The sequence below is a fragment of the Photinus pyralis genome, unplaced genomic scaffold (assembly GCF_008802855.1).
Source record: "Photinus pyralis isolate 1611_PpyrPB1 unplaced genomic scaffold, Ppyr1.3 Ppyr1.4_LG2, whole genome shotgun sequence".
NCBI classification, from domain to species: Eukaryota; Metazoa; Arthropoda; class Insecta; order Coleoptera; family Lampyridae; genus Photinus; species Photinus pyralis.
Window position 1 is genome coordinate 7,279,335 of NW_022170403.1, and position 15,764 is coordinate 7,295,098.

General features: G+C 38.8%; 2 protein-coding genes and 1 pseudogene across 4 annotated transcripts; 1 reads left to right on the forward strand and 2 right to left on the reverse strand.

The window, feature by feature from the left end:
- Positions 1 to 1,478: 1,478 nt before the first annotated feature.
- On the reverse strand, positions 1,479 to 4,176 carry LOC116163406 (multiple inositol polyphosphate phosphatase 1-like). 2 transcript variants are annotated; one of them, XM_031477311.1, is made up of 10 exons: positions 3,565 to 4,099; positions 3,392 to 3,514; positions 3,175 to 3,344; positions 3,005 to 3,127; positions 2,819 to 2,963; positions 2,677 to 2,771; positions 2,515 to 2,627; positions 2,286 to 2,468; positions 2,052 to 2,233; positions 1,479 to 1,628 (listed from the first exon to the last, which is right to left on the reverse strand). In XM_031477311.1, exons 1-9 carry the CDS (start codon positions 3,707 to 3,709, stop codon positions 2,068 to 2,070), a joined length of 1,263 nt encoding a protein of 420 aa, XP_031333171.1. In that variant the 5' UTR covers positions 3,710 to 4,099; the 3' UTR covers positions 1,479 to 1,628; positions 2,052 to 2,067. The 2 variants fall into 2 exon arrangements, with proteins under 2 accessions (XP_031333171.1, XP_031333172.1); XM_031477312.1 differs by lacking the exon at positions 1,479 to 1,628 and having other exon boundaries at positions 1,711 to 2,233; positions 3,565 to 4,176.
- Positions 4,177 to 4,216: 40 nt separating this feature from the next.
- On the forward strand, positions 4,217 to 9,333 carry LOC116163168 (annotated as a pseudogene).
- A 3,095-nt stretch (positions 9,334 to 12,428) lies between these two features.
- Positions 12,429 to 15,007, reverse strand: LOC116163420 (helix-loop-helix protein 13-like). Of its 2 annotated transcripts, none has more exons than XM_031477330.1 (3): positions 13,353 to 15,007; positions 12,958 to 13,169; positions 12,429 to 12,606 (listed from the first exon to the last, which is right to left on the reverse strand). In XM_031477330.1, exons 1-3 carry the CDS (start codon positions 13,379 to 13,381, stop codon positions 12,497 to 12,499), a joined length of 351 nt encoding a protein of 116 aa, XP_031333190.1. In that variant the 5' UTR covers positions 13,382 to 15,007; the 3' UTR covers positions 12,429 to 12,496. The 2 variants fall into 2 exon arrangements, with proteins under 2 accessions (XP_031333190.1, XP_031333191.1); XM_031477331.1 differs by having other exon boundaries at positions 13,374 to 14,996.
- Positions 15,008 to 15,764: the final 757 nt, after the last annotated feature.

A 15,764-nucleotide genomic window follows, 5' to 3' on the forward strand; every position in this document is an offset into this window, starting at 1 on the left:
TATTGATGGTTGAATCGAAAGTGGCTAATAGAATACTGATCTGCCACACAAAAATGCGCTGAAGTCCCTTCGATCTCAAACGAGGACTTTGATAATTTTTTTATTACGAATTGAATAGAACGAAAAAGTAACAACTTGCAACTTATTTCATTAAACGTGAATATATAAAAGTGAGGAATAAATTCCGGTAGCTAATTTTATTTGTTGCAGCCAACCTAGTCCGATTGCGTGGAGTCTGGTCTTATTCGAAGCGTGCTTAATTAATTAGAATTTAGATACCGGTTGGCGATTTTTAGGACCTCCGTGGGCCGCGTAATTAATTAAAGAAGTTTTAATTTTGAGCTTATCGCAACGACACGCCGCCCGATTTGGATTTTCCTACATATTCCCTTCCCAAATTGACGATTGAATAAATAGGTAAGAACACGAGAGGAGCCATCTTGTTGGTTAGGGTTAGAAGATTTTGTTGCATTCGCTCTTCCGACTGTTTTTACTTAGAGGTGAGATACTATCTTAACCGTTAGGGGGGTTTTGTTTCTTCCTCTGTATTTTCCTCATTTAGATAATTAACTACTTGCCGTTCCCCCTTTGGGAATTTGTTGTCCGTAATTCTGTTGTAGATTACCGTCAGTCTTTACCGTACCTTTTCGAAGCCCTGGATTAACCAATTTCTCCGATTGAAGCACCTGTGGCAGCCGTAACCGTCCCGTGAGTTTCAGTCCGCCGTCCTGGTCCAGGCGCGAGACTATCGCCTGGTGGCGCCCGAAGCTCCGCTGACCGATCCCGCCGTTTCAAGCACATTTTAATACCGTATTTGTACTTTGTCCAGTAATTAAATATCCAGTAATTAAATATTTGTCCGTGCCTTACATTTTTTTTGTTTCTTGTATGTGACGGGACGAGAGAGACCGGAAAGATCGTCGCAAGGGATGTAACTGAAGACAGAATGTGATGTTTTTTTAAATATATTTTAATATTTTGTAATTCAGATATTTGTTGAGCGACCATTTAAATTTATCGAACAGGAGAAAAAGTCTATCCGAGAAAATTTGTTTCAACATTTTGTCGTTATATCGAGCTATCCGACAGCAAATTGTTTGCCAGTATGTAAAATCATCTTAAAATCAAAATGTTTAGTACGATCGGGGTTTTTGGTCCTAGTTTTGTAGTAACTACCCGTTATACATCAGCAATTTGGGGCTTTACGATAATTCAACCAGATTAACCAGAGGTTGGCAAAAGATATGACGATGGCCAAATTAGAGACAAGATGCGCAATATAGCTTTAAAGAAAACCAGAAAATTCCGACTTCCAAGATATGTTAGAAAAAAAAAGTACGCATTGTATTGGGAAGCATTTTTTATTACGAATACAACGATATCCACAATGATAAAACTCCAAGAAAGTCTAAAAATTGCATTTTCTTTGTACCTAATTAATTCCGGAGTTTGAACCCTTCAACGCGCAACTGAGCGCCGGAAACAAGAATTGTATGACCACCTTGCTGATGTCATATCCCCTCCTTATCAAGGTGCCGCGTGTTTTGGTGTCTGCTGATGCGGCGGAATTCTGAGTCGATGTGAGTTTGAGAATGAATGTCAGTTTGAGTTTTTTAAACTCTGCGACCCTGAAAATGAACTGTATTATAGCGCAATCCGTCGCACAACTGCTGCTATTTATACGCAGAAAACACTGTTCAATGGCATTTGTGCGTACCGGCGGATTGCGTAATTTTGTGTAATCGCGTTGGAATTCTAAAATCAGAGCGGCACTCAAGTTTTTCCATGGTATACTTATTAAAACATTTCCTTGTGTGTTATTTTATTTAACAATGAAAATGTAGGTACTTCAACATCCTTAAAACGTATAGTTAACATATGACGAATCAATTGGAAATTTAATTATTGTTTACAATTCAACAAATACCGTTATAATGAAAATGGATGAAGTTCATAAATCCTAGGTATTTACCATTATTAGTAACAGAAATATAAAATTAATTCTTCAGTGAATCTGTAATATGACATACAAAACATTTAGCATTTATTACCTAAGTAGTCACATTATTATAGCGCATGCGTTTTCTTTTTACAGATTTGATCGTGGGCGCAATTGTTAATGCTGTCGTTGTACTGGAGCTTGATCCTTTCAAAATCGCACAACTCACCACAGTTTGGTAGTTTTATCATGCGTTCTTGCAATAAAACTGCAACTTTCTCGGTGGAAGAACAACTACAAACATTAAACGACAATAAATGTTTAACAATGAATAATATCTACCTACTTGTATAAGACGAAGGCGATATTAGTCGCGAAAGGACCAATTTTGCTAATATCCCATTGATAACTACTCTCGTAATCGGTCCGATTTAAATGATGATCATCTTTAAAAAGGCCTAGGTGTGCATAGAACTTTAAAATTCCTCCGTCGTGTGCGAAATACACAGTAGTGGGGGGACCATCTTTCCTGCAAGTCTTAAGCTATAGTTTCGCGTGGAGCATAATTTCTTTACCTTTCGAAGTGGTCAATCATTGATTTAAACATAGGGCACGCTTGCTTATACGTTACTTCGCACCTATATCCACTTTTATGATAGTTATCCAAGGAATCTATGAAGCCGTAAACCTACAATTTCCATTGGGTTAATCATTTCACTGCCCGCCAGTTATCTTACCTTAATTGCTTCAAGTGGTAGGAAAGAGCACCACACAGATTGCCTAAAGGATGCCGCTTCATGAATACACGCTTGATACATATAGTCGACATCATCTGTACGAAAACTAATCTAAGATGGGAAGTGAAAGGGAACGGCTTACCGAATGTTAAAGTGCCATTTAGGTTCAGACGTTCATTCACTGTTGCGATGACATTTTCCACCCTATCGCTTTTACTAAATGCAATCGCCTCCTCGTAATCATATCTGTCAACCTCATCTTTGTAGCGGGTACAGGTTTTATAAAACTAGTAACTTTTTAGATTTAATTAAATGTAGCTATACCAACCTTCAGTACGAGGTCTACTGGTGGCGGAGGGGGATACTCGACTTTGTAGTGTTCATTTCCGAATAATCCAAATGTGAAGTTACGTGCACTTGACTGCGTTCTCTCGGCATCGGTGTGCCTAAACTGAAATGCACGGTACAGACATGGTTAACGTGAAGTCTAGTAATTACGTAGTAGTGTGTTTTGGAATACCCTTCGGGAAATAGCGTTGGAAATCTGGCCTTAGTTCGCGAGGCCAATGATGACAACTCTCTCCCTCCTTCAGCCGTTAATATACCTTCAGTGTCAAATGGTAGCTTCCACTTTTTCAATTCCTCAATTTCGGCCAAAAAAGATTCACCTACAAAAACTCTTTGATATTATTGTATCACATTGAGCAGGATATACTCTTTGCGTTGATAATGATTTGTGCGATTCGAGGAAGATTTTGTTCCATGTTATGTAAATGTTTCTTGGTGGGCGCCCTGGCCCCATGCCGGATAATGTACCAGATTTTTTTGGGTTGACATCCTATAATCACAACGGTTTCAGTTGTCGCGCGTTAGTTACAGAAAACTTACCTGGAAATTCTACTGGAGTCGTATCCTTGTTTTCCACTGCGCGATACGGCGTTTTCGATCCAAAGTACTTTTCGAAACTTGTTATAAAGCTACCTTCTATACTTGCAAATAGGACAATTAGTAAAATAAGTGATAAATGAGACATTTTCAAAGGGAAAAAGTCTACAATATGTTTTGTTACCAAGTTACACTTTTATTTTATATCAAAGTTGTTAATCTAATAATCTTTAAGCAGTTTTAATCAATGTCGTCATGATACACGAGTAGATTATAGTTGGATGGCGTGTCTTTCCACTCCTAGATCACCCTTAGTTACATGCGTTTACAGATAATATCTGACATTTAGGTGACTTCTTGGTGAGTCCTAAATTGCTAAACCAAAGTTTTCTTCGGGAATTTTTGTTCGGGTCTTGGTAGTAGGTGCCTACGACACACTTACTTATGATCTCATGTTATAATTAAATTTCCTTTTTCGGTTTACGCATTTGCATAACTATGCAAATCACTTTAGAATTGTTTAATTTTGCACATAGATTTCCTGAAGTTTTAATGTAAACAAAATAAATCGAATTCGGAATTGAATTTTCTTACGGGCATACTAATTTCGACTACGAGGATAAGATGAAAAGTTCTCGGCCTTACCAAGAGATGGCAATCCAATCAGCGAAAGTTGACGTTTCGTACCTGCGCCCGTATGTCATTAGTTCGTATGATAAGTTTCAATTTGTTCACTCAAGTAGTGTGTGTAAACGAGTCTTTGATTTGTTAAAATGGATAAACTAGAATATCGTGCGGTCTTAAAATTCTTCCTTTGGATGGGTTAACCCCTACACAAATTCATCCAAAGTTGACAAAAGTTTTTGGGAACTCTGCTCCTCCCATGTCAACCGTCAAAAAAGTGGGCAGCTGAATTTAAACGTGGTCGCACGTCGCTCGAAGATGACCCACGTGAAGGACGGCCAAAAACTGCAACCATCCCGGAAACTATTGAAAAGGTGCACAATATCGTGTTGGATGATAGGGGAGTAAAGGTATTGAACTGAATGGATTTACCGCGTGATGAAGAATTATTCAAGAATAACGGATAAAGAACTTTATTTGAAGTACCTAACGTGACAAGCAAAATTAGAACATTATTTTTTCTCAAAACAACTACTACACACACTCTCTATGTATAATTAAAATTGTGTGATCGCCATATCCAACACTCCTCCTCGATCATGCAATTTTACATTTTCCACTGGCTCAATATATTTTATTAACTCCTAATGGTTTAGTGAGCAAATCAGCAATCATCGATTCTGTTGCACAATATTCACACTTCACTATTCCTTTATCCACATAGTCCTTCACAAAATAAATCCTTGTGTCGATATGCTTTGTCCGATTTGCGAATTTTTCTTCTTTAATCAACTTTAAGCAACTTTGATTGTCATCGTACAAAATTGTTGGTAACTTAATGTTGACTGCCTCATGGTAATTAGTTGGCTCTACAACTTGATCATTAGCAACATGAATTTCATCAATTAGTCGACTTGGTGGGACGCCTATATTGCTTCTGGCAGACTTGCGTGTTACTAATGTCGACTCTGCATTTACCTCTGGTTCATCTTCTTCATTGCTGTCACATTGATTTAAATTACTTTCAATGACAGTTGACTCCTCCTGAACAGTTACTTTATGGGTACGTTCCACTTAAAGCCCGCAACGACCACGACCGCGACCGCGGTTTTATCGTTCCACTAGCTTAGAGGCGTTGTGGGCGAACCCTTAAGTGGAACGCTTTTGAATGCGGTGTGACGTCACGCGTGAGTGAACAGTTTTCCAACATGGACGCCGTTGAGGAAATCGTAATGCGTAAAGGATACAAAGTGGGGTGGATTATGAAAAGTCACGTTAAGTTAGTAAATATTTTTTTATTTTTCAGTACCAATTATTGACACATACTTCTTCGCTTTACACAAGATATTGCTTCTTGTTAATAAAATATTGAAGACGACTTTTGAATTTCTATCATAAATGCTGCGGCCATACTTAATACGATGATAATGAACACTTCTCCCCAGAATTTCTTCTGGGAATGCTGCTTCGAAAACAATTTCTCTTCTTCATTCAAAACTAACATGCATTTTCATTAATCGCTGCATTACCATTTATAGGTACGAGTCTCATTCGCATTCCCTGGTAAAGCACTTTGCAGCAAACTAGTTGCAAATCTAAGATCTACAATAAAGAAAATTGTGTTAGAGCAGAATTTTCCTTAACAAATAACTAACATTCACGAACCAGCATATATACTTACCAGTTTGTGCATGTAGAACATCCATAGTGTACCTAATGTCCACCACAAGGTTACGTTCTGAAACACGTAATTATATTTTCTCCATAGCGAAAACGAAAAATTTGTAACGCATGCGTGTTCAAACAATCAGTGTCTGACAGTTAAATGTCTCTAGAAATGTCTCCTGTCAAGAATGTAAGGTTATAAAATTAGAACGCCCACGCTGACCCAGGTACGATAGGCGAGCGCCGTGGGCTCGTTGCGGTCGCTAGTAATGACGTCATATCTGACGTCGCGATTGCGACCATAACGACTGTGGTCGTTATGTGGAACGGCAGCCGAGCGTCGTGGTCGTTGCGGGCGTTAAGTGGAACGTACCCTATGTCTGTCATCCAATTTATTAATTTTTGATGTGACACTGTCACTGTCATTACTGTCTCTTTGTGGATCATAGTATCGATATACCTTAGAGTGATTATCGTAACCAAGAAACTTCATTTCCACAGCTGCATTGTCCAGCTTACGCCGCGTCGCTTTGGTAAGAACCCTATTCTTCACATAGACCGCTGCTGCAACTTTTTCTTTATGAGATTCAATCGCCGAATACACCACATGCGATTGCCGTAAGCAATACAAATTTCCCACTAGATCTGCAACGCCAATTTGTTGTCCATCCGCTTTGATTTCACGAAACTTCTTGTTGAATTCAATGGTTAAACCGTTTTCAACTAAGCGACGAACAGAGAGTACATTTCCAACCATATTTGGCGCATACAGTACTTCATTTGCGATAGCACGTCGTACATTGTCTTTACTGTCCATAAACATCAATTTACCACTACCTTTACCTTTAACATACACAGTACCACCATTTCCGACCTCAATAACACTCTTATATGATTCATCGAGTGACGAAAAGAACTTCCTGTCATTGGTTATGTGTCTTGTTGCACCCGAATCAACAATCCAGCCACTGTGATGCATACTGTTCGTAGTGATGAACATAACTTCACGATCATTCGCAATATTACCTTTAATTGTATCTTCCTTCTTCTTTTTATCTTTCCACCTTTGGTATTTTTCACAAGAACTCTTCATATGACCCGATCTCTTGCAGAAAAAACACTTCATTTCCTTGGAAACAGATTTCAATACCTTTTCTGTCCAATCTGTCGAATCACTATTCACCGTGTTCAATCTTCGTTCATATTCAGCAATTACCTTTTGCTTTACCAGCGCAAATGTCAATTCATCTTCTGGGCGCGTTTCCAAAGCCGTAATCAATGTGTCATAGCTTCGTGGTAAACTACTTAACAACATTGCAACGCTCCAATTGTCTGATAATGACCATTCACCAATATCACTGAGCTTTATGAATAACTCTTGCATCATTCGATTGATGTGATCGATTGCGTTACTGCCTTCGTCCATTTTTAGTGAACAAATCAACCGCATCAAATGCACTTTATTGCTGAGTGTACTCTTTTCATGATATTCCTTTAAATTGCTCCATGCTTCAACAGCACTTTTTGCTTTCCAGATATGCGTGAGTTGATCGTCTTTAACTGAAAGCCCAATCCATGCCCTAGCTTGATCATCCAGCTTGTACCAAGCATCAATTTCTAAATGATTCGTTACAATTGACGAATTCAATTCTTGTTTTGGTGTGGGCGCTTTCTCCTTAATCACTTTCCACAAACCTTCCTTTATTAATAACAGCTCCATTTTAAACTTCCAGATGGAATAGTTGGTGTTATCCAGCTTTTCAAATTTCGTTTTAAATTCAGCCATATTATTAGTAAGATTTGCTTCGTTTCGCCGTTCGTGAATAATGAAATTGATTTCCACGCAAATGGACCTTACTAATATACTTTGTCACTTCTTCAAAACAATATCTATTGAACTAATTTTCACTCGCTGGGCCAATAACCTATTGAACTGAATGGATTTACCGCGTGATGAAGAATTATTCAAGAATAACGGATAAAGAACTTTATTTGAAGTACCTAACGTGACAAGCAAAATTAGAACATTATTTTTTCTCAAAACAACTACTACACACACTCTCTATGTATAATTAAAATTGTGTGATCGCCATATCCAACAAAAGGTGTGTAAGATAGCTGAGGCCGTGGGCATATCGGAAGAAAGAGTGCGGAACATCTTACACCAAGAATTAGGGATACGAAAGCTCTGTGCAAGGTGGGTGCCGCATTTGCTGAATGCGGATCAAAAGCAGTTGCGCAACCGACATTCGCAGCAATGTTTGGACCGATTTAAAAAGAACCCGACCGATTTTGTGCGACGATTTGTCACTATGGATGAGACATGGGCCCACCACTACACGCCAGAAAGCAAACAGCAGTCGAAGCAGTGGGTGGAAGCCGGTGGTTCAGCGCCAAAGAAAGCCAAGTCGATTGCATTTGCATCTACTGAAAAAGTCATGACCAGTGTGTTTTGGGATACCAAAGGGATTCTGTTAATTAATTACCTTGAAAAAGGCAGAAAAATAATTTTTTTTTAAACTGAAGATCACAGTCCTTCATTGTCCGGCCGAGAACTTTTCACTTTGCCCTCGTATATAAAGCAATTCGAGAAACAGTTGTTTGCGTCACCTGACACAATCTTGATTGTCATTCATTCTGTCAATATATAACTGTCGGTTCTTTAAATTGTTCACATTAAAATTAGGCCAGTCATGGGGGATCAAAAATAGGGCTTGCCTGGAAATATGTCCGGAAGTTTGGAAATTTTGCAGGCTTGCAGGTTTGGATGTCCAGAACTAAAATTCACAAAATGCACAATCCGAGACATGCCGCCGGCGCCGCCATCTTGCCAAGATGGCGCCCAAAAACGGATTTTTGCAAATATCTTCAAAACTATGCGTTTTTCGAAAAAGTATGTTGAGAGCAAAATTGAAGAGGCAGAAATTTCCTACTGCTTAGCATATTTTTGCTAAAGTGAGCCGTTTAGGCTCAAGATCTGATTGAATTTCTATAAACTGCCCCTATCTCCATATACCTATGCGTATACATTTATCTTTTATAGTAAAACGGGCTATTCAATTGGTTTCTCTTTATATTTATTATTCATTGAGAACATATGATCAGGTTCAACTATGGCGTGGCTGTCCGAAAGTAGTTGAAAATGGTGTTGGAAGAAAACACAAACTGGCCTCACTCCAGTAATTACTTTAAAAGATCTTTCTTCTAAAGCACTACTTGCTTTTTTATCTTGTAAGTACAAAGCGGCTTGTGGTAGAGCCTGCGGATGCAGGAAAGCACGATTGAGATGTTCAATGATTTGCTGTGTCTGCAATAGGAAGACTTGTGAAAATATCAGTCAAGTATACGATGAAGAAGACCTCGCTGCTTGATGATTCTTTATCGACTGCAGAAGGAGAGTCCGACGAGTTGAAGGAAATCAACATCGATTCTGAAGCTGAGGTAACCATTTTCCCCGTTGAAGATATGGAAATCAACGAGTAAAGTTCGTCTGGCCTTTGCCAAAGATAATTTTAGTACCTAAGTGGATTAGGCCTACAGGGGAAACCACGTTAAAAAAAACGCGCCGTGGACTTTACCTCTGGGGTGGTGTGGAAACAAGTATAGCATTTCAAATCGAAATTAATTGATCATAAATTATTAACATCTATTAATTAATAAATTAATCGATTAATTGAATAGAAGATATGCCATTATTTCGTGATAAATATTTACTAGGAACACACTCTATAGGAAACTTCCTCCTCTTTAATTTTGCGCTCTGCATACTTTTTCGAAAAACGCATAGTTTTGGAGATATTTGTAAACAAGTTAAAAAGTAATCGTAAACGATTTACAAAAAACGCATTTCCACTTGCATCCATTTCCCATTTGTAAGATGCAACTTCTGTCAAAATCGTAAAAATCCGGCCACAAATATGAAAGATAGCGTTGCACATGTGCAATCCCTTTTTGACGTGCTACTTCAATTTTAGTTTATAAGAAGAATTTCATTTCAATGCTTTTCTAAATAATAAAGTTTGAACTTCGCATGCGCAAATCTAAATTTTGAAACTAACGTGACATTTTCCTTTGTTCCAAACGCCTATGTATCAAATTTCATTTAAATGCTTCCATAGATAAAAAAGTTGGCACTGCGCATGCGCAAAACCAAACTTTGAAACTGGCGTTTGATTTTCATTTATTCCAAGTGCCAATTTATCAAATTTCATTCAAATACTTTTATAAATAAAAAAGTTCGCAATTTTATAAATGGTCGAGATGCGAAAAGGGCACTGTGAATTTTCAATCGATTCGACTCAACTTTTGGCATTGCGTATTATATGGCTAAAGCTATGTCCATATTGAATTTCATGCAATTCAGTTAATAACTAACGGAGATGTAAAAGCGATCGGACATTTCTAAACAAAGTTATCGTTCACACGGACAGATAGAGGGACAGACAGACAAATGAACAGACGGACAGACCAACAGACAGACCACAGACAGCAATACAAAATTATAAACGATCTCTAGGATCGTTAATCAACGGCAAAAGTGTAAAATTATGGAACATGTAAAAAAACGGTTTGTTGGTTTTTGTACAATAACTTTTTTAGCAATAAACGCAGAAAAAAATTCCTTCCTTGGTGCAAGCCGCGACACCATAACGAACCAAATAGCGAAAAAAGTAGAACAATAGCTCTTAAGATAAAGAACTAGTAGCGTGTCAACGAACGAGCCGACGGCGGCACGTCTCGGATTGTGCATTTTGTGAATTTTATTTATAGATCTCAAAACCTATAAACCTACAAAGTTTCAAAACTTACGGACTTATTTCCAGGTAAAAATCCCCAATGACTGGTCTAAATGTAAAATTAGCCTTCGAGAACCTACGGCTTATTTATTGTGTAACAAACATAATTTGGTAGCGGAACATGGTCATGAGACCTGAAACGACAGAAAAACGACAAACTGCACAACGACTGCCTGCAACATGAGGTCGAGGCCGTGCTCCATGCATCTAGAAGCTTATGATAATGTCGCGGAGTTGGTCGCAATCATTGACCAGGAAATGGAGATGTACCAGCGATACTGAACATTGAGGAGGAGCTTATTCCGCATTCTGTCGAAAAACAGCAATCGTCGTTCATCCATCATAACGACGTGTCGTGTTCTTCATGATTCAGGTTTAGAGCAAGTAGGAAACCGATCTACGTCGGCAGTCGTTACCTTCGTCCATTTTCCGAACACCAACTCCGCTCATCCGGTTGCAGCGGATTAAGAAGCAACCAACTCCTTAGAAGCTAAACCTAGAGCCAAACGGTCAACCGTTGTCGCCGCCCTCGGTCTTACAGGCATCAAGAGAAAAAAATAGTTCCATCCAGCCGAGCCTGTCATCTTAGCCGCCGTTGTATGTGCAGTCCAGCTTGTAGCATCAAGCAACGTATTATTCCTGAAGCAGCTCGTAATAAAATAATAAAAAAAGATTTATTTGAGGCATTGATGCACAGTGCAACTATGACTCCCATCAAGTTCCAGCGGTTGGGACAGTAAAGTCGTTCATCCATCAAGTGCCCGTATCAACTACTAACTATCAGTTTGCATGACGGACTCTTAAATAATCTTATGATAACCGGCACTGCAACGTATCAGCACATGCTTCGGCTTTATTTGATTTGCGATCGCCAAAGGACGCATCGGAGTTGCAGCGTGTTCTTGGCGAATTCTGGGTGGATGGAAGGCTTTGCAGATAATCCAGGATTGTATTTAGTTCAACTTCTGATTGGCAAATTTGTTCATGCGTCAGAAATAGTACCTCTATAAAGGATAGCGCTATACGTAATTAATGTGCTGAAAGTGATGGTAATAGATGGTACGTCCTTTTGAACTATGTTGGCGTATGGCTGTATCTATGTATTTATATATCTATGTTTTTGCCTCATTTTTGCCCAGAGTTGCCAACGGTAAGTATAAGGTAAGTCAACGTTTTCAGTGTCGGTTTGAGAGGCCCCGAGGATCATTACATATCTCATTTACATTTTGAATTAATTAGATTATATTGCTGTTGTATAGAAATTTAGTTATTTGTACATCGTAAAGTAGTTTGTCTTGGTTAACGTCACGTTAATTCTTTTATACATCGATTTGTACGTACAATCCGTTGTCGATCAAAATTGTCATATCATTTGAATTATTGATTCTTATTGAGTACTAATTACGGTTTTAGTGTACCATTTACCTGATTAGCATCAGACATTGCTATACCGCAATATTTTGTGCCGCGCTATCCACTATCCCTCTTGTTTGCGTTGTTACCTGTCACAGATAAAGCGGAAAGCGCACTTCAGAGCTCACAAGGCCGTTACTGAATTGAGGTTAGATCAAGTCAATTTGAAAAATACAGACGGAAATTTATAAAAAATAAAAAAATGTTGCATATAAAACACGAATAAATTATAAAGAAATGCAAAGATTACTACGTACATTAATGTGTAACGCAATGTATATCCTGCGCTTGTCCTTGTAGCATTGAATCTAGAAATATAACACTTGTAAGGTAAAGAGAATGCGGTATGAACATCATCAACGACATCGAATACGCAGTTTAATGCTAATAATAATATTGCACAAACAATGCATCTTAAAGTTACATCTATTCTATAGTCAATGACTCATGTTTTCCGAAGAAATACTCAGGGAAGAAACATTACTGCGCCTCCCCGGATTTACTCCCAAATTTTCCCAGTTAATCCATGAGAGTCTTGCGGTCAAGTCTAGAACAAGAAAAATCTATCAGTTAAAATAATTTGTGACAAATACCAGCACCACAAGGGATCATTCGCATTTACACAGCACAGCTGTTTTCCTCACGATGTTCGACAATGATAGCAGCTGTGTCATGAACTGTTGATGCTTCAGTTTGGCCTACGTGACTGGTTAATGGGATTGAGTGGTCGTATCGCAGTTGGTCGATTCAAATCTCCCGTCCATGAATCTCGGTGCCATAATCGAAATCGAATTGAAGGCCACCCCAAGTTGGCGAAGAACAATATTGATCATTTTTTACGGTACTTATGTAATCTTATGGTATTATATACTGCAGTATTCATGAAAATATAACGTACCACTTGTATTCCAATGAGCTCTATCGGCCTTGATATCACCTCTAAGACAACGCTCGACGTATGTTAACGGATCACAGTCAGCTGTAAGCACTTCTCTCAGTAGAGCTATGTAGGCAATGGCCAGACGCAGAGTATCAATCTTGCTGAGTCGTTTTTCGTATGGAAAAGTCGGTACGTGCATTCGAAGCTCGTCAAAAGCAGAGTTTATACTGCTGCAAAACAACATCGTGTAAGTGTTAGAAAATAATTAACGAATGTCACCATTTGTATATGACAACATTTATTCTGGTACTTAAATAAAAAACAACGGAAAAAATAAAAAAAACGTAAAATATCTACCTAAGTCTACTATGAAGAAAAACTAGGACACATGCCACATATCAACACAAATGTACCCGGTGGGTCCAATAGCAGACCTCAGCATCCTTTTCCGTTCTCGGATATTCGCAGCATGCCGCTGTATCCTGTATGGTGAGCCTCCATAATATTCGGAAGCCGATAGCGAACTGGCTGCGCACTGGGCGTTATCTGTTACAAAGAGAAATGTTGTTATGGAGTGGGGCTAAGGTTCTGTAAACAATTTTGATTAGGATGTCACATTTGGGGAGAAAATAATTATTATCTTAGACCAGCACCTAACTTCCTAACTGTTACCAATAGAACAATAATAGAGGTGGACGAGTCGTATGCCTTCAAACTTGACTTGTCTCTTGGACTTAATCAAATACATAAAAAGTTGTACTTGTGCGCACGGTCGCTTTGCCGTTTTTCGAAAATTTGGTTTTGGATTCGTAATTTGTGCAACAATGGACAATTTACACATATACCGTCTTCATAGCGAACACGAACAAACGTATGTCTAGCGATAACAACACGTATTGGGGAGACCGAGCGCGGTTGTCACGATCTCTTCGGACCCAAAAGTTACGTTCATTCCATTTGAGCTGGTTGACAAAACCGAAATACGGGTTTTCTATTGGCTGTTAGGGTAAGCCAATGGAGGTCATTGCGTTCAGAAAGGAGGACCCATTTCGGTTTTTCTAAAGGGCGAGGTTCACATAGCGAAAGTAATGGGAGAGCGAGGATTTTTGCTTGATTTCGCGAGTATTATTGTTCATGATATGTATGTGAAAAAAATTGTTTCTCGGTCGACTTTGTGTAACCCCACGCGTGTCCTTATCTTTATGACCCGCACTTGTCCGTGACCAAATTAACTTTTTTCATCACTCTCGCAATAGTCGCCCGATCTAACGATAACTTAATCTCCTCTTATCGCGCTCCTAACTTAACGCTTAACGCCTCAAGTGTTGAATTTTAAACCGTATTGCTTCGCGGCTACCATCCGAAAACCTCCCTCTTTTAATCCCTACTTTTCCCAATTTTACAATCACACCTTCAAAATGTTGCTAATCGGTTTCAGCAGACATTTTTATTCGTTCAACCAACAAAATTCAGCGTCTTTTACCAATCCAAAGTTTAGAAAAAAAGCAATTTCCAAAAACTTCGGCCGTTAAAAAGCCCGGGGAATCAGTTTTCATGCTGCGTCGTGAAATGGATTGAACTCATCAGGAACCGTCACGTATAACCCATTAATTCTACCTAATTTACCGCAAGACCGGCGCGACCCACTTTCACACGTAATTAATCGGCCCTGTATACCCCCGTATAATTCATAATGCTCAATCTTTAAAACAGCACACCTCTAAATCAACAACTCTACACTCTTGATTTGAGGAAACCACCACTAAAATCGTTCTAACCGCCAAAATCTAATTAAATTCGCACCTACACCCAATCACAAATCTAAAAGACAATGCCAAAAAATTCAAAAATAGATAAATACAATTAAATGGCTCCCGTCATAATGAGCAGGTACTTCTTACTTACTGTGCTTTTTATTTTCATAATCCAGACACGTTTCCATAATTTATCTCTTTTGCTATAGCTTCTGCTGATAAAGTAAAAGATAAATTGCGGTCCTTGCCAATGTAACGGGAGCCAGCTCCGGGTTTAAATTTTTTAGATTTCTTAGCCCTGACACACTTGACCGTGTACGAATGTGTAAAACTGGAAATGTGCCGCTTTATACGAATAGTGGGCGCGAGTCGGTTTAACGGCGATAAGCAAGTTTATTTAGAATGAGTGGATTTTTAGCAGGGATATCTGTTGCGTCCCCAAACTAGAATAAAATATCCTTTCGTTTTTCCTTTAATGAAAATACCCTGTACATAACCAGTTTTGCCTTGCCTGTATATATTCCTATTTGTTACGTGTGCGCGCATGAGCCGCAGAAGCGCAATATGTGTTCTCGTCGCGCAGAATTCGTCCGATTCTTCGCTTAGAAGCCATCGACTCAACTACGTTGAGAAGTCCCCATTAATCAATGGCCGATTAGCCTTCGTCGTTCGCATATAGATCTCGATCGATCCCCAACGGGTCAAGAATAAGATGTCACCGTGCAGTTCGCAACATCGTTATTAACAAGCAGAACGTCAAAGCACCGCACATCAATAAGAAGATTTCGTTGTAACAAAATCGACAAATTTGACAACTTCGTAGAATAGAGCAATCTTCGCCATTGCAACATCGCCTTCGTTGTTAATGGACTTCGAAACAACACGTAAGTTCCTTTGTTTACATTATCCCTTCGTAACTTTACCATATTCTAGTAGCCGTCGTGCCTACGTCAACCATGTTCAATAGAAATTCATTTACTTTGTATTTTTGATAATAAACACGTTTATATTATGTGTCTATATTCTTTCATTCCCAGCATAAACAAGGCCTTGGAAGTAATTCATAATTAC

What these genes read in the sequence shown, in the direction of transcription:
- LOC116163406 (XM_031477311.1), bottom strand. Translation starts at nt 3,709, where the DNA reads ATGTCTCATTTATCACTTATTTTACTAATTGTCCTATTTGCAAGTATA. An exon ending in AATCATTATCAACGCAAAGA is followed by an intron (nt 3,345 to 3,391) that starts GTATATCCTGCT and finishes GAGTTTTTGTAG; the next exon opens with GTGAATCTTTTTTGGCCGAA. An exon ending in TACCACTTGAAGCAATTAAG is followed by an intron (nt 2,628 to 2,676) that starts GTAAGATAACTG and finishes TGGAAATTGTAG; the next exon opens with GTTTACGGCTTCATAGATTC.
- LOC116163420 (XM_031477330.1), bottom strand. Translation starts at nt 13,381, where the DNA reads ATGCTGAGGTCTGCTATTGGACCCACCGG. An exon ending in TCTGCTATTGGACCCACCGG is followed by an intron (nt 13,170 to 13,352) that starts GTACATTTGTGT and finishes GTTGTTTTGCAG; the next exon opens with CAGTATAAACTCTGCTTTTG. An exon ending in AGCTCATTGGAATACAAGTG is followed by an intron (nt 12,607 to 12,957) that starts GTACGTTATATT and finishes TTCTTGTTCTAG; the next exon opens with ACTTGACCGCAAGACTCTCA.